Source organism: Vigna unguiculata, chromosome 2 (genome assembly GCF_037176805.1).
Source record: "Vigna unguiculata cultivar grain cowpea cultivar isolate G323 ecotype 2 chromosome 2, ASM3717680v1, whole genome shotgun sequence".
Lineage (NCBI taxonomy): Eukaryota > Viridiplantae > Streptophyta > Magnoliopsida > Fabales > Fabaceae > Vigna > Vigna unguiculata.
The window spans coordinates 7,032,191-7,053,119 of NC_140793.1; the positions used below are offsets into that span (position 1 = coordinate 7,032,191).

General features: G+C 34.4%; 3 protein-coding genes across 3 annotated transcripts; 1 reads left to right on the forward strand and 2 right to left on the reverse strand.

Annotated features, from left to right (window-relative positions):
* Positions 1-875: 875 nt before the first annotated feature.
* Positions 876-10,130, reverse strand: LOC114173336 (putative RNA-dependent RNA polymerase 1). The gene is made up of 5 exons (XM_028057655.2): positions 9,918-10,130; positions 5,203-5,753; positions 2,932-4,826; positions 2,360-2,510; positions 876-1,815 (listed from the first exon to the last, which is right to left on the reverse strand). Exons 2-5 carry the CDS (start codon positions 5,725-5,727, stop codon positions 985-987), a joined length of 3,402 nt encoding a protein of 1,133 aa, XP_027913456.1. The 5' UTR covers positions 5,728-5,753; positions 9,918-10,130; the 3' UTR covers positions 876-984.
* LOC146888285 (uncharacterized) lies at positions 6,761-7,363 on the forward strand. The gene has a single exon (XM_085670035.1). It carries the CDS (start codon positions 6,761-6,763, stop codon positions 7,361-7,363), a length of 603 nt encoding a protein of 200 aa, XP_085526161.1.
* A 3,030-nt stretch (positions 10,131-13,160) lies between the features above and the next one.
* LOC114173223 (putative RNA-dependent RNA polymerase 1) lies at positions 13,161-20,489 on the reverse strand. Its single transcript, XM_028057488.2, has 5 exons — positions 19,805-20,489; positions 18,333-18,858; positions 15,120-17,005; positions 14,232-14,382; positions 13,161-14,089 (listed from the first exon to the last, which is right to left on the reverse strand). The coding sequence occupies exons 2-5, from the start codon at positions 18,855-18,857 to the stop codon at positions 13,313-13,315; spliced, it is 3,339 nt and encodes a 1,112-aa protein (XP_027913289.2). The 5' UTR covers position 18,858; positions 19,805-20,489; the 3' UTR covers positions 13,161-13,312.
* Positions 20,490-20,929: the final 440 nt, after the last annotated feature.

Genomic DNA, 20,929 nt, shown 5'->3' on the forward strand with positions numbered 1-20,929 from the left:
AGTAATATTTAAAATAATTTTCAGAGATGCTTATCATAGTTTAAGTTGATTAAGAAAACAAAGATAGAATTTTTATATGGATAAACAATTTGTATCGTTAATAAATATATATTATTTTTAAATAATAATATTTTAATAAATAAAAGTAAAATATAATTTCATAAATTTAACTTTATTAAATGACCAAATAATTAAAAATCATAAAGAAAAACAAAAGTACAGAAAATAATTAACACTTTAATAATTTATTAAATGACCCAACAATTAAAAATTTTTAAAGGATAAAATTAAGAATAAAAAAATTGTATAGAATAAAGGAGTTAATATCTTAAATATAAATTATTCTTTAATAATAAAAATATTGAAAATACATTAGAAATTTTTTGTTAATGGTAGATAACAAGTTACCATAAATACGTTAAAAGTCCAATAGCACAAGGTAGAAGTAAATACATTGAAACCAAAATCCAAACTAAGAAGTCCATGTTAATGTGTTGTGTTAGTTCTATCGTGCTTACTATCTTCAACATATTTTACAAAGACTTACTAATTGAAACTTCTGTAGTTAACAACTTTAAAAGTAAATGAATATAATCTATTGGCATTACACCGTGCTTAGTTGACTTTGCTTACTTTAAGAGCTCCCAGGCGTTTTAAAGAGCTTAATCGACTATCAGTAACTAAAACTCACTCGAAAGAGACTCCAGATTATCAAAACAATAAAAACAAGTTTTTAAAGATCTTGTGATTTGGCTTGCTAAATGCTCCAAAAAGTGGAGGTGATATTACGCAAAAGTTTTCTTTTCTTTTTCTCCTTCGTAAGTAACCCTTATCATAACTCTTTCTACAACTAACAAAAGTGTAAGATTAATGTAGGATGCTGCAACGAAATCATTAAAAGCCACATTTACACAAAGCAAGTCCTTCATACTAACGCAATATCTACATCTATTCCATAAAACATCCGTTCACAGCTAGTTGTGATCAATACAAATGCAACCCACTCAATCTGTATGCCGAAGAGTACCTTCTATTGGAGACTTTCTCCTTCTTGATCTGGAGAAGCTGAGGATAAACACACCATGGAAAACTCAGATAATGATCCCTATTCATTTCTTCATTGTAGGAACCCCAGTAACTTGGATGATAAGTAACATGGTACCAAGCAGAAGCTTTTGCATATGCATCATCAACACTTCCAGAATCCACTCCATAACTACCCTCATTGAACCAGGACCTGGCCTCTTTCCTTAGGGACCTCACAGCCATATTGATTGCTTCTGCATCCCTCCTTTTGTTGAAGGATTTTGCAAGTTTCATGATATTACCGCTGAGGATTTCAGCTTCAGTTTTGATGCCATAGTAGTCCATAAGATTTCCCAACTTGTAGTCATAATTGGTTTTGTGATAGAAAGCATCATCAACATAATCCATGAAGCCATCAACTTCCATGTCAACGTCATAAGACCTTCTCGCGACCTCCCGGGTGAAGGATGAAATAGAGCTACCATCACTTGATGAAATTGCCTCTTTAACTTCCCTATAGAGCTTTCCTATTACATTAGGCGATTTATAGGTGACTTTGTCAGATTTCTCCATGAAGTCAGGATATTCTTTGACATACAATTCACGAGGAATAACAGCTGGAACACCAGTTTTTGGAAAGTCGACCGCGGTTGAAAACAGCTTTGCAAGCTTAAGACATTCTTCAGACATGGCTTTTCCTGGTTGTTTGTCAGCAAAGACAGTGTGCGCATTGGCAATTATTCCCAGACTATCATTGACTATGTAATTGGTAAAGTACTCTTGAACATGCTGCACAAAGAAAGCAGTCACAAACTTCTATACATAATTTTAAGCTGCAGGACAAAACAAATAAGATAAAAAGAACCTAACAACTCATGGATAGTGCTGAATATTGGGACAGGTATTTTAATTTCAGTAGTCATGAAATCTACAAAAATTTTAGATTAACAAGAAAATTCTCCAATCAAAATTTTACACAAAAACTAACAATTTTCACCACAATTTTAATAGTCCCTAAAAACCTATAGAAATTAAGGGGACTCAAATATTTTTTAACTACTGGACAAGAGTAAAAATAGTGAACAATGAAGATAGCTACAAAACAATGGGTGAAATTTTATAGATAAAAATGTGCATGGTCACTGAAAAAATGAGGGTATAAAAAGACAAGCAATGCAAGTTAAAGAATAAGTTTGTCATAACCAAATGTAAATGTAATGGTGTTATTAAGCAACCACATAATCTATTCTATCAAGGTAACGGTTGTAATACCAAAAAAATGCTAAGAATACATAAAAAATTGCCTATGGATGTCAAGCTTTGAGAACGATACCTCAATTTTCACATCTTCATCCAGCTCTGTAGTTGGGGAAGGAGTATAGTCCATTGGTGGGATTTGGCGGGAAGGAATCAATTCAGGGTCCCAACAAACAAAGTAGATATCTCCATCCAGATCACTTCCCGAACATTCATTTGGATGAGGTCTAATATTAAAAATCAGTTATCAGAGTGGTATCAATACACAGTTAAAAGAAAATTTAAGGAAATAAATATCTGATACTCAAAGCCTCTGCTGAAAAGTTCTGTTGAAAATTCATTTGTATTATACGCAGTAAAGTTATATATCCACTTACCAACTTGATGGCTGCCCTCCTTTTTCCTTTCTATACACATTGTAGAATTTGAGAGATAAATGTTGGTGGATAGTTAGAGGAAAGTTTTAAGGTAAAAGGGTTCCAATCCCAGTTTCCCAAATAACACACAATTTTTAACACCCATAATAATCATAAAAAAAAAAAAAAAAAAAACTAAGGAAACATTATTCCACCACTCTCATTTATTATTTGAATTTTAGAGACTATAAAATTCTTTATTGCACACAATCTTTAAATGTTAAATAATTACCTTTGTCCCTTTTGAGGGAAAACAACACAGTCCACCATATGGTACAAAGCTGGCACATCCACAGCTTGTAAAACACGCACATCACCAGGGTGCAAGCAAGGGTTTTTGGCTACTACCACCTGACCATTAACCATATAACTTTTTGGCAAATCATAGGAAAAAGAATCATCAGATAGATTCTGCAGCCTATTGCCAGAAAACTGCACAAATACTTGACCATATTTCAGGGTACAAGTTTCATCTAGACATCCCATCATCGCTCTTCCTTTTGGAATAAAGATCCTGGATTTGAGTCGCAATTCCAACAGTTTTGAGGCTCTAAACATTTGCAGCATCATTGAAAGGAATGGTTCCTCATTAGGCTTGTAGCCACAAATGAGCATCTCCTTCAGAACATTGGTGATCTCCCCAGAAGACATTAAGTCCAGAACTTCCTGCGCTTTCAATGAATCTGTTAGTATAGTGTTCAGTTGATCCACAGCTTCTCTTTGTTTTTTCTCAAAAACACCATCCCTGATGCCAAGAGTGGATAAGAGAGTAATTAACTGCCGATTCAGATAACAAGGCTGAAACTTACTACGACCCAAAACATCTAACTTGGTGTTATCTGAATCATACTTCCGCATGCTATTCCTCAGTGATAACTTAAAACGTGATGTTGGATCAACAGCTACAACTCCTTTGTAACCACCGTAACGAATCTGAAAGGCAGATGGAGTGCAATCATAGCCACATTTTTTAGCCACTCTCTTGGCAAATTCAAGAGAGATTTTCCCAATACCATCAGAGAAGACATATTCCTTTCCATCACAAGTCCTCCTCACATCCGGAATAATTTCAATTTCATACACAGGGACGCTTAGAGTTTCAGTAGATGAACCAAAAGATTGTCCCAGCCTAGCAGCATACTTTGCAACATTCCTAATCTTGCTAAAATCTCCCATCCAATTCCTTATGTCTTCGGCAGTGTATCCAGTCTCTGTAGGAGCAAACATCCAGAGAGAGTTTTCCCGCAACTGACTTGATGAAAATGCCAGAAATTCAAACTTCTTATCGCCAATAACAATGCCACTTTTAAGGATGTCAAGAATTCTTTTGTATAAGTCAGTTTTCTTATTCTGTGCACGTGATGATAAATCAGTTGAAAACAGTTTATCCAACTCCTCATCGACAAATGAAACACGAATAAAGTTATCTAAATGTTTATGGAACTCACGGAGAACACGATTTGAGACGTTAATCTCCGGACCACAAAAGTAAACTTTGCAAGGGGTGATCTGAACCCTGCGAACATACACCAACCCTGTATCCAAAGATATTGCAGGCGACCGAGGACGATTCTTTGAATTTGATTGAAGGTACCTTTTGTACTGATCAGTCAACCACTTTGTGGGATCATAACAGAATTCCTTAGAGTAGTACATTTTTTCCAAGGCATTTTCAATAAAATCAAGGGGCATTCTGCCCGGATCAACCAAGCGATAGAAGTCACCATTGAGTGCAGGTCCTGCAAGACATACATGCTGAACCAATGAATTGACTTTGAACAAGATGTCAAATGGTATTTCAACACCTCGAGGAGCAACAATGGGGACAAGACCCCGATTTTTAGAAAAGGGAACTCCTGCCTGTAATGTGTATTGCCTCTCACTTTGCTCATAATAAGCAAAGATATCCTTGAAATTTGGTAAATTCTGGCCACTAGGAAGCTCCAGACATATGGCAGAGGACTGCCCAATACAACTACCCGTAGTGAAATCTGTTGTTCTTGTCCATTGCTCATCAGGGACATCTTTGTAGTAGTTGTACAAAGGATTCTCAAATATATTGTCATATTCATATTCATCTGTGCACGTAAATGCATCGTTCTCAAATATCCGGGGGGCACCAAGTAACTAGCAATTGAAGCAAAATGAATAAGATTCAGCATTTGTCCATCACATCAATACTATTTTTGGTAAAATCTAATGAGAATTGAAGTAGTTGGCTTTAAGTAAAATCTTATGCAATAAATAGCTACATATCTTCCTCATTTCAAATGTTTTGTGCTCTGTTGTTTATTTTTGGTAAATGAGTTCTGGTTCACCATGATGCTTTGACATGCGAGGGATTTAACTGGTGCTTTAGCAAGCAAGGATTCAAAACCCAAGCAATGTATTTGCCATGATTCTACTCCAATTCACAGTAGCATTATTTTTTCAACATACCCGTCAATAAGTTCACTAAGAAATCAAAAATTGTCTTAAGCTAATGAAAAACAAATTTGACTACCTGAAGGAGGAGATAACGTGCAGTTTTATCCCGTGGTCGAAGCAGATCAACCTTCCAAATGTTCTCGTATGAAAGCTGAAGTTTGTATTGCACAAAGTCATGCGGAAATTTCAACTCCACCTTGCTCTTTCCACTCCCAAAACTTAAACTGACATTCTGCATTCTCTCCAAAACAGCAAACCCTCCTTTAGAGATCTGGCAGCCAAAATACAGTTTCACACCTTTCAAACTAGCCACATCCACACTTAGCTTTGGATCAATATCTCTTTCCATTACCCTAGCCTTTAAATAAGCGGCTCCATACCGCAATGCTCTTGAAACGTTATTAGCTCTCGACATCATAGATGCAGCAAAGTCTTCTGTGGTGAATTGAATAATAGCGAATGCTCTTGGAGCCCGACCTTTCCCATGCCTTACCTTCATAGTTTGGATAGTTCCTTCACCAGTAAAATTCTCTACAAATTTCTTCACATCAGGCGCTTTAACAGAAATAGGAAATCCGTACAACTCAATTGTTTTACCCATCCTAAATGCAAAGTCTTTTGCCTTACCTGAGCAGAAGAACAAGAAAAAATTTAGAATATGAAACAGCAATGTCACACCGAGTAATTAAAAGATATCTATTTGTATTAACAAGGAGATTCACAGATTTCTGATGAATAAAATAGTGAAAGTTTATGAATGTTATTCAAGTACATTTACATAACATTATATATTTAATGCACATATACACAATTTGTAAAATTTATGACCTCTACATCTGCAACAACTTAATGACTTCCTTATGATAGAATTATCTCTCAATGAATGTTATTCAAGTACATATACAGGACATTAAATATTTAATGCATATACACAATTTGTTAAATTTATGATCTCTACATCTGCAACTACTAGAAGTGTTTCTGAATGACTAAACTAAACATAAGTTGAGTGTAGGCCTAATTGAGAAACAACATGTTTTCACACATTCAGTTCTTTAATGCATGTGATGTTCTTGCACGTACAAACTGAGAAAAGTGTTTCAAACTAATGATTAACATTGAAACCCAGTATACTCTTATCCTCCCTACTACCAGAATGTTAAAGATGTAACTTAAATATGCAATAAGCCCTTACCGTCAAACCACAAAAACATATGTATGATGTCATACAATCAAAAGTGATGTTTTTCATGTTGGGTTTTTAATAAACTTAAATGTGTTAACCATTATGGGTAACTAGCCGTTGTAAGAAACTAGTCGTTATGAGTGGTTAATGCACTAGCCGTTGGAGTCTAGGTAATTAATGAGTTAGTCGTTTATAGCCGTTGAGAGTACAATGATAAGGAAATGTGGGTCTATAAATATATTATGTATTGTATGAATAAACAATAACACAAGACGTGAATAAAGTTTTTTCACAAGATTATAGAGCTGTTGTCTACAAAGTACTAACAAAGTGGTATAAAGAGCCAGTTAACTTGAGTGTCTGAGTGGAAAAAAGAGAGAGCTAGAGAGTTTGAGTGTTTGAGAAAAGAGAGCTAGAGACCTAAGTGTTTGAGAAAAAAGATAGTGAGATGGTCAGTCTTACAAACAGTGTTTCCCTGCCCAAGTTGACAAAGGTTGTCAACTATGACAATTGGAGTCTCAAAATGAAGGCCCTTCTTAGATCCCAAGAAAATTGGGAGGTGGTTGAAGATGGTTTCGATGAACCAACCAACACTACAGGTTGGTCAAATGCCCAGTTGAAAGTGCTGAAAGACGCACGTGTGAAGAACAAGGTAGCTTTGTACATCCTGTACCAAGCTGTGGACGAGTCTGGCTTTGAGAAGATTGCAAGTGCCAAATCTTCAAAAGAAGCGTGGGATATTTTGGAGAAGACCTATAAGGGAGATGACCGAGTGAACCAGGTGCGACTTCAAACACTCAGGGGCGAGTTAGAGAGCATGAGAATGAAAGAGACCGAAGGAGTAGCCGAGTATATTACTCGAGTTGAAACCGTGGCAAACCAACTTGCTAGAATCGGAGAGACGTTACCTGCTAGCCGAGTTGTGGAGAAGATTTTGAGGTCATTGACAAACGACTTTGAGAATGTGGTGTGCGCGATTGAGGAGTCCAAGGACCTATCAAAGCTCACGGTTGAAGAGCTTGCAGGATCTCTTGAAGCACACGAACAATGAAAGAAGAAGTGGGAGCCACTTGATCAATTACTCCAAACGAAGATGTTAATTAAAGATGAGAAAGCTCAGAACACTCAAGGTAGAGGACGATATTGAGGAAGTATAAGAAGCAGTCCTAGTGGTAAAAGTTGGGGACAAGAAGAGAAAGAACAATCTGGTCAACAAAATTGGCACGGAAGAGGACGAGGTCCATGGAGAGGAGGTCAATCAAGCAACTCAAATGTTGAGTGCTTCAAGTGTGGCAAGTATGGTCATTATGCAAAGGAGTGCTACTCGGACAAGTGTTTCAGTTGTGGTAAATCCGGACATTTTGCCAAAGACTGTAGATCTGAAAGTAGAAAGGAAGAGACGATCAACCTCACAAAAGATGTTGAAGAAGAAGCGACATTGTTGATGATGGCGCGTAGCTCGGGAGTCGAGCATAAGCAAGTGGTGAATTCGGCAAGAAGACCAAGTAGCATGGAGAATTCAACAAGAAGGCTGAGAATAGTCGATAACTCGACAAGACAGTCAAGTAGTGTGGATAGCTCGGTAACACAACCAAGTCAGTTGCATAGGATGGTGAGACATGCAGATAGGCCACACAGGGTGGTGGAGCATGTAGATACCCTAGACACCATGGTGGAGCATGAGGCCAACTTGGTTAACTTGGTGGAACGCCTACATAGCTCGGATAAGTTGGTGGAGCAAGTGGATTACTCAGATAGCTCGGTGGAGCATGTGAAAAGCTTGAGTAGCTCAGAATTTAAAGAAGAAGAGCTTCTAATCCAAAGGTTAGAAATTGCAGAAAGAGACTTGCAACAAAGTATTGAAAAGGAGGTTAGAGACAATTTAATTCTACAAGCAAGCTTAGAGAGAAGGAAGCAGACTTTGCAAAAGCAGCACTTGGAATTTGAAGAAGATGTTTCAAGTTTGCAAGAACAGTTACAAGTTGAGAAGGATCTGAGAGCTGCACTGGAGGTGCAAGATGAGAAGTGGCGACTAGAAATGGATGAGGAGATTGAGCACAACAATACGTGGGTGTGGTCTAATCTTTCAAAAGGAAGTCGGCCTATTGACAAGAACTCAGTTAACGACAAGTCGGTCACAAAGACAAAGAACCCAATGAGTAACAAGTCGACCAAAGAGAAGAATAAGTTTGCCAATAAGAATGCAAAAACTGAGAGAGCAGAGAACAAGTTAGCCACAGAGAAAGCGAAGTACATGTCGACCATAGATAAAGTGAAAGGGAAGTCAGTCATGAAGAAAGTGAAGAACTTAACTATTCATGAAAGGGACAAGCACAATGTGAGAAGAGTTATTGCACGTTGGAAGCCGTGATGAAGAATAAAGGAACGGAGATTGAGAATAAAAGAAGCATTTAAGTTTACGGGGGGAGTTTTGTTGGGTTTTTAATAAACTTAAATGTGTTAACCATTATGGGTAACTAGCCGATGTAAGAAACTAGCCGTTGTGAGTGGTTAATGCACTAGCCGTTGGAGTCTAGGTAGTTAATGAGTTAGCCGTTTATAGCCGTTGAGAGTACAATGGTAAGAAAATGTGGGTCTATAAATATATTATGTATTGTATGAACAATAACACAAGACGTGAATAAAGTTTTTTCACAAAGATTATAGAGTTGTTGTCTACAAAGTACTAACATTTCGAAACTGAAATTTATTTTCCAAGCAGCAAAAGTTTTAGAAACAAAATGAAGTCCATATATATAGATACCATATTTTATTCTTGAGGTCACTGAGTTTCCTAAAAATGAACTGAACTTTTTTGCTTTCATTCTTAAATATGCAAAGAGTTCATATAGTCCAGTCATGTTCTGTAAAACGTTCCAGGACATTGATATAACGAAACACGTCAAATTCAGAACAGAAACACAGAACAAAAACAGATAGTTTTTCTTTCATTTTCCTTTCACGAAATTTTCTTTACATTTCTCTCTTGTTTTCTCACGGCATCACTTATTACAAATCTATCATTTTTTTTTCTCAACTTTTCCTTTTCCTCTTCAGAACCCGGTCTTCCTTCCACCCCAATACACCGCAAAATGAGTGTTTAAGTTTACAGTTTCTTTCAGGAAAAACATTTCACCGTAAAAACTAACAAAGAAAGAAAACGTAACGGCTAGACATAAAAGCCATTAGGATGTTTCAGAAAAACTGTCTCCACCCTTGGAACACCATCAGAACCGCTATAATATGTTGGTATAAAATCCAACAAATATTTTGTTCTCCATTTTTCTTAAACTAAAAGAAAAAAAAAACAGATAAATAAAACCTTACGATCAAACATGTCTTAAAAGAAGACCCAAGCGAAAACAAAGAAATAAACAACAAAAATGTAACATTTTGTTAAGGAAAAACAAAAAGTTCTTGCACACAACCATCAAGACATTCTTGGTGAGCAATGTACATCGTCACACTTCAGTCATGAAACCATGAGTACATAACTTACCATCAAATGACAAGATAAAGACTTTGGCATATGAGTAAGCATAATCAAGTGATCAAGAACACCCCACAAGAAGAATGAGCAAAAGAATGAAGAATCTGAAACTTACCCAAATATTTACTGAAGGTATATTTTGAGACAAACTGAGTACGAGAAAAGACGTCGAAGTGAAGCCAACAACGACACAAGCACTGCAATGAACACTCCTTGAAGAGTGTAGTGAGTAAAGCAATTTATATAGATTTTCTTAAAATAAACTTTTAGAATGATTATAATGATTATCAGTGATTCGACACTGTTACGGTGTGGATTTTAGGTAGTCAAAAAAACAAAAATCTAGGGTTAATTTGCAAGGATTTCGGTGTAGCTTACCGCACCAGATACTGATCTCTTTACACGTGTACAAAGTGCAGTGAGCTAAAGGAAACCAACAGACACAAAAATAAAAAGAGAATATTCATTTAATTGTTGTCATATCACAATTTTATACAAAATATATATTTAACTAAATTACGTGAAATTAAATGCGTCTAATTCAAGAAACAATTTCATTTTAACAAAAAAATCCTTTTTCATGATTTTTACTCAAGTAAAAAAAAAAATATAGTTTCCTGTTCATGAAAAGAATAAAATATTTTTCCATCTAAATCGACATTGAAACTTACATTATTATTATATCTCTGATTTTGAAAAAAAATAAAAACTAAACTAATATATAAATATATATATATATATATATATATATATCAAATAAAGTGGATTGAAAGGAAAGAAAAAGAAAATAATAGTAAAGTAATAATTAAATAATAAATTGAATAATCCAATAATAAAATCACATAGAAGTACTAATCCGTACATCATCACTTTATTGTTTTCTTTTCACCGACCAATCAAGCACGACTCCTTCTTTCACAAGCTGTTGTTAACTTTTTCTGCATCACTTATTCCTTCATTGGAAGACTTTGGTAAGGTTCCACGAAAAAAAATACAATACATCACTCACCTAGGTGATTGATTAGAAGTAAAAATCTAGAAAAGTAACAAAAAATAAAATTCATTTACATTATAAGAGGTAAAAAAGAAATTAAAAATAAATAAATATAAAATATAAATTTGATTAAGTCTTATGATGGTTTACATTAATTGTTTTTAAATCTATTAAATATTTAAAAAATTATTATTTTTCTAATGGGTCTCATATTTTAACTTTATTATTAATAAAAGAAAGTAAAGAAAGTGATGTTTTTTTATTACGTAATCTTTTCTCTATGTGTAATGTTTCATAATTAATATAAAATAGCATTATTGAAAAATGAAAAATGATTTTATTTTTTTAATATTATTTTATATTTATTATAAAATTGTACATTTCTAAAACATCAATATTTAAGAAAACAAGAGTCGCATAATGCAGTTAAGAAATTAACTTAATCGAATCAAAACTTAATTGAAAAATATCAAAATTAAGAAAACTAAGTAAAAAAAAAGTAAATAAAAAATCAATTAAAAAAATAAAATTTATATTTTGTTATTTTTATTATTTTAATAATATCTTTTTAAATGACCATAAGTTTAGAGTTCAAAATATATAATAATACTTAACTATATCTATATATATATATATATATATATATATATATATATATATATATATATATTATTTTTTATATTTTATTTTATTTTAGTTTTATTTCTTACTTTTTTTTTTTATTATTATGGATCATCTTTCCATTCATTCACCTGTTTTCAAAACAAGATCAACTAGTGTCATTTAATTTATCTATTAACCAATAAATTTAGAGATTTTAATTCAATTTTTATTAAAAAATAATTTGTTGTTAATAGTACGACATGACCATTACTTCCATGTTTCCGTTTCTATCTTATGGATTAAATCATTTTTCACTCTCCAATCCCTTTTAATTTGTTGGTTAAAATGGAATAGAAAATGCATAAGTCATCGACGAGTTTAAGGTAAGAAGAAAGAAGAAATGATAATGTGACCTGACTGAAGCCAAAATTAAATGACAAGGTATTTAAATGAAAAAATATATTTCAACAAGAAGTACGCAGCTGAGGAATTTTTTTACTCTTCAGGGACTTTGAAAGGTTCTTAAGAACCTTACTATCTATCCTATATTCAACATTAAGAAGGTACTCGACTTTCAACTTAAATTTGTTAAGATGTTTCAAATATAGTGATAATTGAGGAATATGGTCAATATATAAAAGAAAAAAAAAATCTTCTAAGAATTTTCAAACGAACACTACTTTAAAAAAATTATATTTAAAATTTTTAAAAGAAAAAATGTAAATGGAAACAATGGACTGTGTTATGTAGCACAAGTATACATAACTATGAATTTAATCAATACTCTTTTTTTTTATGTGATTTTTTCAATTATTCTTTAGCAAAAAAAAAATGAGTTTCTTAAAGAAAGCTACTACAGATTCTTGGTTGGATTGTTTTACTTTTCCCTTTTTCTCCGCAAATCAAGTATAACTCCTTGTTGCATAAGTTTGGATTACGGGACTAGAGTGTTGACTTAGAAAAGGATAAAGCTAAAGTAATCAAATTCGTCTTGGGTGAAACTATGCCACAATTATGTAATACTATTTTTGTGGTATAATGAGTAATTAATAAATTAATTTTTGGTAAACATAAATTGAGAACTAAATGATCTTCTAATAACAATATAATCTCGAGCATGGTTGGGATGAAATTTTATTTGAAAACTAATATGTGCTTGGATTAAATTATTTAAAACAGTCATTTACGTTTTAAAATTTTCCAAATGTTTTTATTAGACATTTTATAATTTCTCTTAATTAACGTGAATTGTATATTGTATTAAAATATTTATAAATATATTTGTATCGATTCAGATTAGTTTTATTTAGTCTACTTAGACTTTTAGTTGAAAATATTAAAGTTTAATAGGTGGAAACTAATTTGAAGACATTGTGCTCACCAAAGAGATTCATAACAGGTGGTGTAATCAAATTTGTTTTTGAGTGAAGTATATAGTCTATATAGTGTTGAATGAATATAATATTTTAGAACGAAAAATTAGCAGTATACTATTTTTTTTTTCTAATATCAAAATATCAATCTTTTACATGAACACATTTAAGTTCTTCCTTTACTTTGATTTATTTATTTGTGCTCTTATCTCCTTTTTTTTTTTAGTTTTATGGTATTTGCTTATTATTTATTTAGAATCCATTCTTTCAATTTGTAAACACTTTTCCTTTTAGTAATGTTTATATTTATTTTTTCTAAATTAGCTATTAAAACAAGTATCTTATATCATTTTCTTTCTTTTGTTTACATTCTTTTAGGATAAATATATTTGTCTCTAAAGTAATATATAAAATTGGAAATCGTCAATGATAGAAACTTTATACCGGTAGTTCCTTATACACTGATACTAGTAATGAGTGCCCCCAGAAATCCAAGTGGAAAATAGGTAATGCAAAGTCCAAAGTTATCCATATGCATGCCTAAGAGTACCTTCTATTGAAGACCTTCTTCTTGATTTGGAGAAGCTGAGGGAAAACACACCATGGGAAACTTAGATAATGATCCCTACCCATCCCCTGGTTGTAGCAACCCCAGTAACTTGGATGGTAAGTAACATGGTACCATGCAGAAGCTTTTGCATATTCATCATCACCATTATTGCCCTCATTGAACCATGACCGAGCGTCTTTCCTTAGGGATGTCACAGCTTTATTTATTGCTTCTGCATCCCTCCTTTTGTTGAAGGATTTTGACAGTTTAATGATATTACCGCTGAGGATTTCAGCTTCAGTTTTGATGCCATAGTAATCCATCAGATTTCCCAACTTGTAGTCATAATTGGTTTTGTGATAGAAAGCATCATCGACATAATCCAAGAAGCCATCAACTTCCATGTCAAAGTCGTAAGACGTTCTCGCGACCTCTCGGGTGAAGGATGAAATAGAGCCACCATCACTTGATGAAATTGCTTCTATAACTTCTCTATAGAGCTTTCCTATTACATTTGGTGATATATAGGTTTCTTTGTCAGACTTCTCCATAAAGTCAGGATATTCTTTGACATACAGTACACGAGGAATAACAGCTGGAACACCAGTTTTTGGAAAGTCGACGGCTGTTGAAAACAGCTTTGCAAGCTTAAGACATTCTTCAGACATGGCTTTTCTTGGTTGGTTGTCGGCAAAGACAGTGTGTGCATTGGCAATTATTCCCAGACTGTCATTCACAATGTAATTCGTAAAATACTCCTCAACCTCCTGCACAAACAAAACCGTCACAAAATAAATACAAGAAAAAAGAACCTAACAACGCATGGATAGTGTTGAATACTGGGGCAGGTATTTAAGTTTAAACATAGGAATGTAGAGGAAGAAGAGGAAGCATCACGAGTCATGATACCTCAATTGTCACATCATGATCCAATTCTACAGTTGGGGAAGGAGTATAGTCCATTGGTGGGATTTGAAGGGAAGGAATCAATTCAGGGTCCCAACAGACAAAGTAGATATCTCCATCCAGATCACTTCCCGAACACTCATTTGGATGAGGTCTGATAACGAAAATCGATTACTAGAGTGGTATAGGTAGACATTTCAAAAGGAAATTATAAAGCATTTAACTACCCAAAATATCAGCATTTCAATTTACAGGAGAAATCTGCACAAAGAAAAGATGTACTTGGACATATGATTTCATACTGATAGTTGCTGAAGTAACATAGCAAACAGAACCAGAGCAAAACTGAATTATTTCAGGCAACAAGAAAACTGCAACTGCCTAGCAATGCTCCATTAAACAAAATTGACAGCTTACCACGAAAAATAGAATAAAATAATGCAATGGAAGAGCAAACAGCATAAAATACATATTCATATAAAATAATGCTTTCTACTCATTCTCTAGGTCTCTTTAATTCCAATAAATTCCAAGCTCCAATCCTAGTTTACCAAATATCGCAAGCATTTGTTAACACGCATAAACATATAAAAGCAATATAGATTGCAGCTACGGAAGCACTATTCACCACTTTCATTTATTTGAATTTTAGAGACTATAAAAACTTTATTGCACACACTTTAAAGGATTAATTTAAAAGAAAGAATATTCTTATTCAATAGATTAATTTGAGAGAAAAAGGTTATGCATTTGACACCGGTATTCTAACAACTTCTAACAGTTTGTAGTTATACATTTAATATCCTACTAACACCATACAATCTTTAAATTACATCATTCCATAACATAGTGTTGAACGCTCATAGAAACAGAAATATTTAAGCATCTTACCTCGGTCCTTTTTGAGGGAAAACAACACAGTCCACCATGTGGTGCAAATCTGGCACATCCACAGCTTCTAAAACACGAACATCACCAGGGTGCAAGCAAGGGTTTTTAGCTACTACCACCTTACCTGTAACAGAGTATTTTTTTGGCAAATTATAGGGCAAAGAATCATCAAATAGACCCCGCAGCCTATTGTTGGAAATCTGCACAAATACTTGACCATATTCCAGGGTACTAGTTTCATCTAGGCATCCCATCATTGCTCTTCCTTTTGGAATAAAGATCTTGGATTTGAGTCGCAATTCCGACAGTTTTGATGCCCTAAATATTTGCAGCATCATTGAAAGGAATGGTTCCTCACTAGGCTTGTAGCCACAAATCAGGAGCTTCTTCAGGACATTGGTGATCTCCCCAGCAGGCATTAAGTCCAGAACTTCTTGTGCCTTCAATGAATCTTTTAGTATAGTGTTCAGTTGATACATAGCTTCCCTTTGTTTTTTCTCAAAAACACCATCATTGATGCCAAGAGTGGATAAGAGAGTAATTAACTGCCGATTCAGATAACAAGGCTGAAACTTACTACGACCCAAAACATCTAACTTGGTGTTATCTGAATCATACTTCCGCATGCTATTCCTCAGTGATAACTTAAAACGTGATGTTGGATCAACAGCTACAACTCCTTTGTAACCACCGTAACGAATCTGAAAGGCAGATGGAGTGCCATGATAGCCGCATTTTCTAGCCACTCTCCTGGCAAATTTAAGAGATATTTTCCCAATACCATCAGAGAAGACATATTCCTTTCCATCACAAGTCCTCCTCACATCCTCAATAATTTCAATTTCATGTCTAGGGACGCTTAGAGTTTCAGTAGATGAACCAAAAGATTGTCCCAGCCTAGCAGCATACTTTGCAACATTCCTAATATTGTTAAAATTTCCCATCCAACTCCTTATGGATGCGGCAGTGTGCCTCCCTGTAGGAGCAAACATCCAGAGAGAATTCTCCCGCAACTGACTTGATGAGAATGCTAGAAATTCAAACTTCTTGTCGCCAATAACAATGCCATTTTTAAGGATGTCAAGAATTCTTGTGTACAAGTCAGTTTTCTTGTTCTGTGCACGGGATGATAATTCAGTTGAAAACAGTTTATCCAACTCCTCATCGACAAACGAAACACGTATAAAGTTATCCAAATGTTCATGAAAGTGACGGAGAACACGATTTGAGACATTAACCTCTGGACCACAAAAGTAAACTTTGCAAGGTGTGATCTGAACCCTGCGAACATATACCAACCCTTTATCCAAAGATATTGCAGGCCACCGAGGACCATTCTTTGAATTTGATTTAAGGTACCTTTTGTACTTATCATTAAACCACTTCGTGGGATCATAACAGAATTCCTTAGAGTAGTACATCTTTTCTAAAGCATTTTCAATAAAATCAAGGGGCATTGTGCGCGGATCAACCAAGCGATAGAAGTCATCATTAAGTGCACGTCCCGCAAGACATACATGCTGAACCAATGAATTGACTTTAAACAAGATCTCAAATGGTATTTCAACACCTTGGGGAGCAACAATGGGGACAAGACCCCAATTTTGAGAAAAGGGAACTCCTGGGTGTAGTGTGTATTGCCTCTCACTTTGCTCATAATAAGCAAAGATATCCTTGAAATTTGGTAAATTTTGGCCACTAGGAAACTCCAGACATATGGCGGAGGACTGCCCAATACAACTGTCTTTAGTGAAATCTATTGTTCTGGTCCATTCCTCATCAAGGATATATTTTTTGTAGTTGTACGAAGATTTATCAAATACACTGTCAGATACATCTGCCGACATGTGCACGTCATACTCAAATATCCTGGGAGCACCAAGTAACTAACAATTGAAGAAAAATAAATAAGATTCAGCATTTGTCAATCACACCAGTAATAGGAAAATACAAAGACAGTCTTAGAATTTGACAAGAATTCATAATGAGAGATGAAGTAGCTGGCTTTAAGTAAAATCTTATAGAATAAATAACTACATGTCTTCCTCATTTCACATGTTTTGTGTCCTGTTGTTTTGTTTCTTGTTTTTTGGTAAATGAGTTCTGGTTCACCATGGTCATGGATCATGATGCTTTGGCATGCAAGGGATCTTTTAACTAGTGCTGACCCTAGAAAATTATAAGTAAAACGAGGAGTTTGTAACTCAATTGGTTAGAGTGTCCGTATGGTATGGTAACTGGGAGGTCTCATTCAATTCTCAAGAGCAACCGCCATTCTTTTTCTGCCAGGCGGGCCATTCTTTCCGCTGGGCTCGGGGGGTTTTAAAAAAAGTGAAAAGAGTGTATAAGTTGAATTTGGCTCATAAATTTTTGGGGTAGATATGTAGAACGGTTTTTTTTCCATGAATCTCTCCTAGGCTGAGAGATTCTTAATTCTCACAAATGTAAAATATTCATTGTATTGTAAAATAATGAGCCACACCTAGAGTGTGTACAAACAGAGTTATATAATACTATTGAGTTTGGAGCGAGTTCCATTTTCTTAGTCAGAAATGAGATGTGTTAAAGTGATATGAGAAAAACTCTGGTAAGGAGAGATAGGGGTTTTAATTGTCTGTTTTATGGGAATCTACTTCATAAACTTCAATAAGATTTACATTTGATCAAGGAAAGGATTTGAAGGAAAAGTTATATTTTTATACGTTCCAAACTTTAAACACTTTTGAGTTATTTTTCAAAAAATGAGGTTTTTGCTTTGTTATGTTAGCTTGCCCTTCTGTTTTATTTGTGTTTGCATTTTTTTAATGTGATGATTGTGTTCTTTACACAGGAGTATGATTGTGATGATTGTCAACAAATAATTTTCCTATCTAAAATGGTGATGCACACCAAAGAAGAATGAGAGTTTGGAGTAGAATCAATAGTATTGGTAGTCTTAGAGTTTTGTTTCACATTTATTTTACAATTTTTGCTTGAATTTTAATAAAGTGGTGAGAAATTTTATTTTAAAAACTTATTATTCGAAATAGGGTTATTTATATAGTTATTAAACTTAATAAAGCGAAAAATATTAGTGTTACACTAGCAAGCAAGACTAACCAGTTAATAACACCAAACTCCAATTCACAGTAGCCTTATTTTTAACACATCCATCATTAAGTTTATTAAGAAACGAAATTTGTCTTAAGCTAATAAAAAAACAAATTTGATTACCTGAAGAAGGAGATAACATGCAGTTTTATTCCGTGGTCGAAGCAGCTCAACCTTCCAAATGTTCTCGTATGAAAGCTGAAGCTTGTATTGCACCAGGTTATACGAAAATTTCAGCTCCACCTTTCTCTTTCCACTCCCAAAATTTAAACTCACATCCTGAATTGTCTCCAAAACAGAAAATCCTCCTTTGGATATCTGGCAGCCAAAATACAGTTTCACACCTTCCAAACCAGGCAAATCCATTCTTAGCTTTCGATCAATATCACTCTCCATTTCCCGAGCTTTTAAATAAGCCTTTCCATACCGCAATCCTCCTGAAAGGTTTTTAGCCATCCCCATCATATGTGTAGCACAGTCTTCTGTGATGAATTGAATAATAGCGAATGCTCTTCCAGACCGACCTTTCCCATGTCTTAGCTTCATAACTGCGATACTTCCTTTACCACTATAATTCTCTACAAATATCTTCACATCACAAGCTTTCACATAATTAGGAAATCCATACAACTCAATTGTTTTACCCATCCTACAGAAGAACAAGAAAAAACTTAGAATATGAAACACCAATGTCACCTATTTGTATTAACAAGGAGATTCACAGATTTCTGATGAACAAAGCACCCAAAGTTTATGCATGTTACATCATACATTACATTATCTATTCAAAGCACATATCCACACAATTTGTTAAATTTATGACCTCTACATCTCCAAATATTCAACTTCTCAACACAGATGTTCTCATTCATGAAATGTGAGAGACAGCTTCCAGTTGTGTCTCTAATTTACAACCTTCCGAAAAACAAAATTACACTCTCAACAACTTTCATCAATTTCTTGTTGCTGTCAACAAGTACAGAAAGGAACACCATTCAAAGAATTTATATACATTTCCAGAAATTACTAAAAAAAGGAATAATATACCATTGAACCTTGACAACAAAAATATAAACCTTAGGACAACATAATTGCAATTAAATCAATGGTGTATAAACAGAATCGTAAAACCATATTCTTTCTGATATATTGTAAATTATGCCGTCTCATTTATCAAAATAAACATCAACACAGAGCCCCTAGTTGTAAACTAACAAAGAAAGAAAAACCCATTAAAGTAATGGCCAGGCATAAAACCCATTAGGTTGTTTCACAAAAAAAGAAAAATGTCTCCACTTCTTGGAACACCATCAGAACCTCCATAATCATGTCTTAAGGAAGTCCCATAAAACAAAAGAGAAAGAAAGAACAACAAAAACGCAGCATTCTGTTGAAGAAAAACAAAAATTTCTTCCACATTGACCATCAAGAAAAACAAAAATGCATGCACATCCTCAGACTTGAGTCATGAAACATGAGAAGATATATGATCATCAAAACAAGATAAATACTTTGGGATATTAGTATGCACAATGAAGTGATCATGAACACCCCACAAGAAGAATGAACAAAAGAGTGAAGAATATGAAACTGACCCAATACTGAAGAGTGGAGGTATCAGCAAATGGAGACAAACCCAGTGAGAAAAGATGTCAATGTTAAGTCAACAACACAAGCACAGCTGTGAACATGAAGAGTGAAGTTACTGAAGGAAAACCATTTTTGCGATAGAACCGGGTTCGGAGATCTTCCCTGATCTGATGAGTAGTGGAGGCGAAGAGGATGCTTGTCATAATCTCTTTCGAAATCGAGTTGTATGACCATGAGATAATGATGTTATTTGCCCTTGACCAAGTAGCGAAAGAAGGATCATCGTCTGAAGGTGCAGTTAGGGTTCCATCGATGAGCAGAAGTTTGTTCTTGACAGAGAGAGCAACCCTCGTCGAATGACTCCAAGTGACGTAATTTGTGTGATCTAAGGGCTGCAAAGTGAGAAGGAGGTCGTGACCATTTGAATGGTGTAAGAAAAGAGGATGGGTAAGATCGTGATGAGGTTCTTTGACAATGGTTGTGGAAGAATTGATTGAGGCGGCAGTAGAAGCAATGGAAACCGCAAGAAAATGAAATAAGGGTAAAGAACGGAAAAGAGAGAACCCAAAAGGGGAAACAAAGACTTAATTCTCTACTGATACCATATTACAAAAACCAGAACTTTCTATTGAGAGTGATGATAAGAACGTTTACAAAAGAGAATATAAAAAGCTACAAAGAAAACTAACTAAACCAAATATGGGTTATCAACCCACTCTTAATACTGAAATGGTTCTTTACAAAAAAGAATCACTTATACTAAAGAAGGGTCCATAACTTCTATTCAAGCAGTTTGTGTACCTGTAGACGATTTAATAAACATTGCTCCTGCTACAACATTTGCACATTTAGATGCTACTATTGTACTATCAAGAGGATTAACCGCCAAAGGTATCTATCCAGCAGTAGATCCTTCAGATTCAACCTCAAATAGTTGGTGAAGAAGATTATGAGATTGCGCAACATGTAAACTTTGTTCACTTCCGTCTTCATTTTTTTGAAATGTTCAAAAAGGTCTTAATTTTTGTAAATTGTGGTAAAAAATGACTGTTATATGTCACTTTGTGGTTTTTTTAATTTATTTTTTAAAACTTTTTTACTTTTTAAAAAAGTTGTCCACCTGTCAAGTC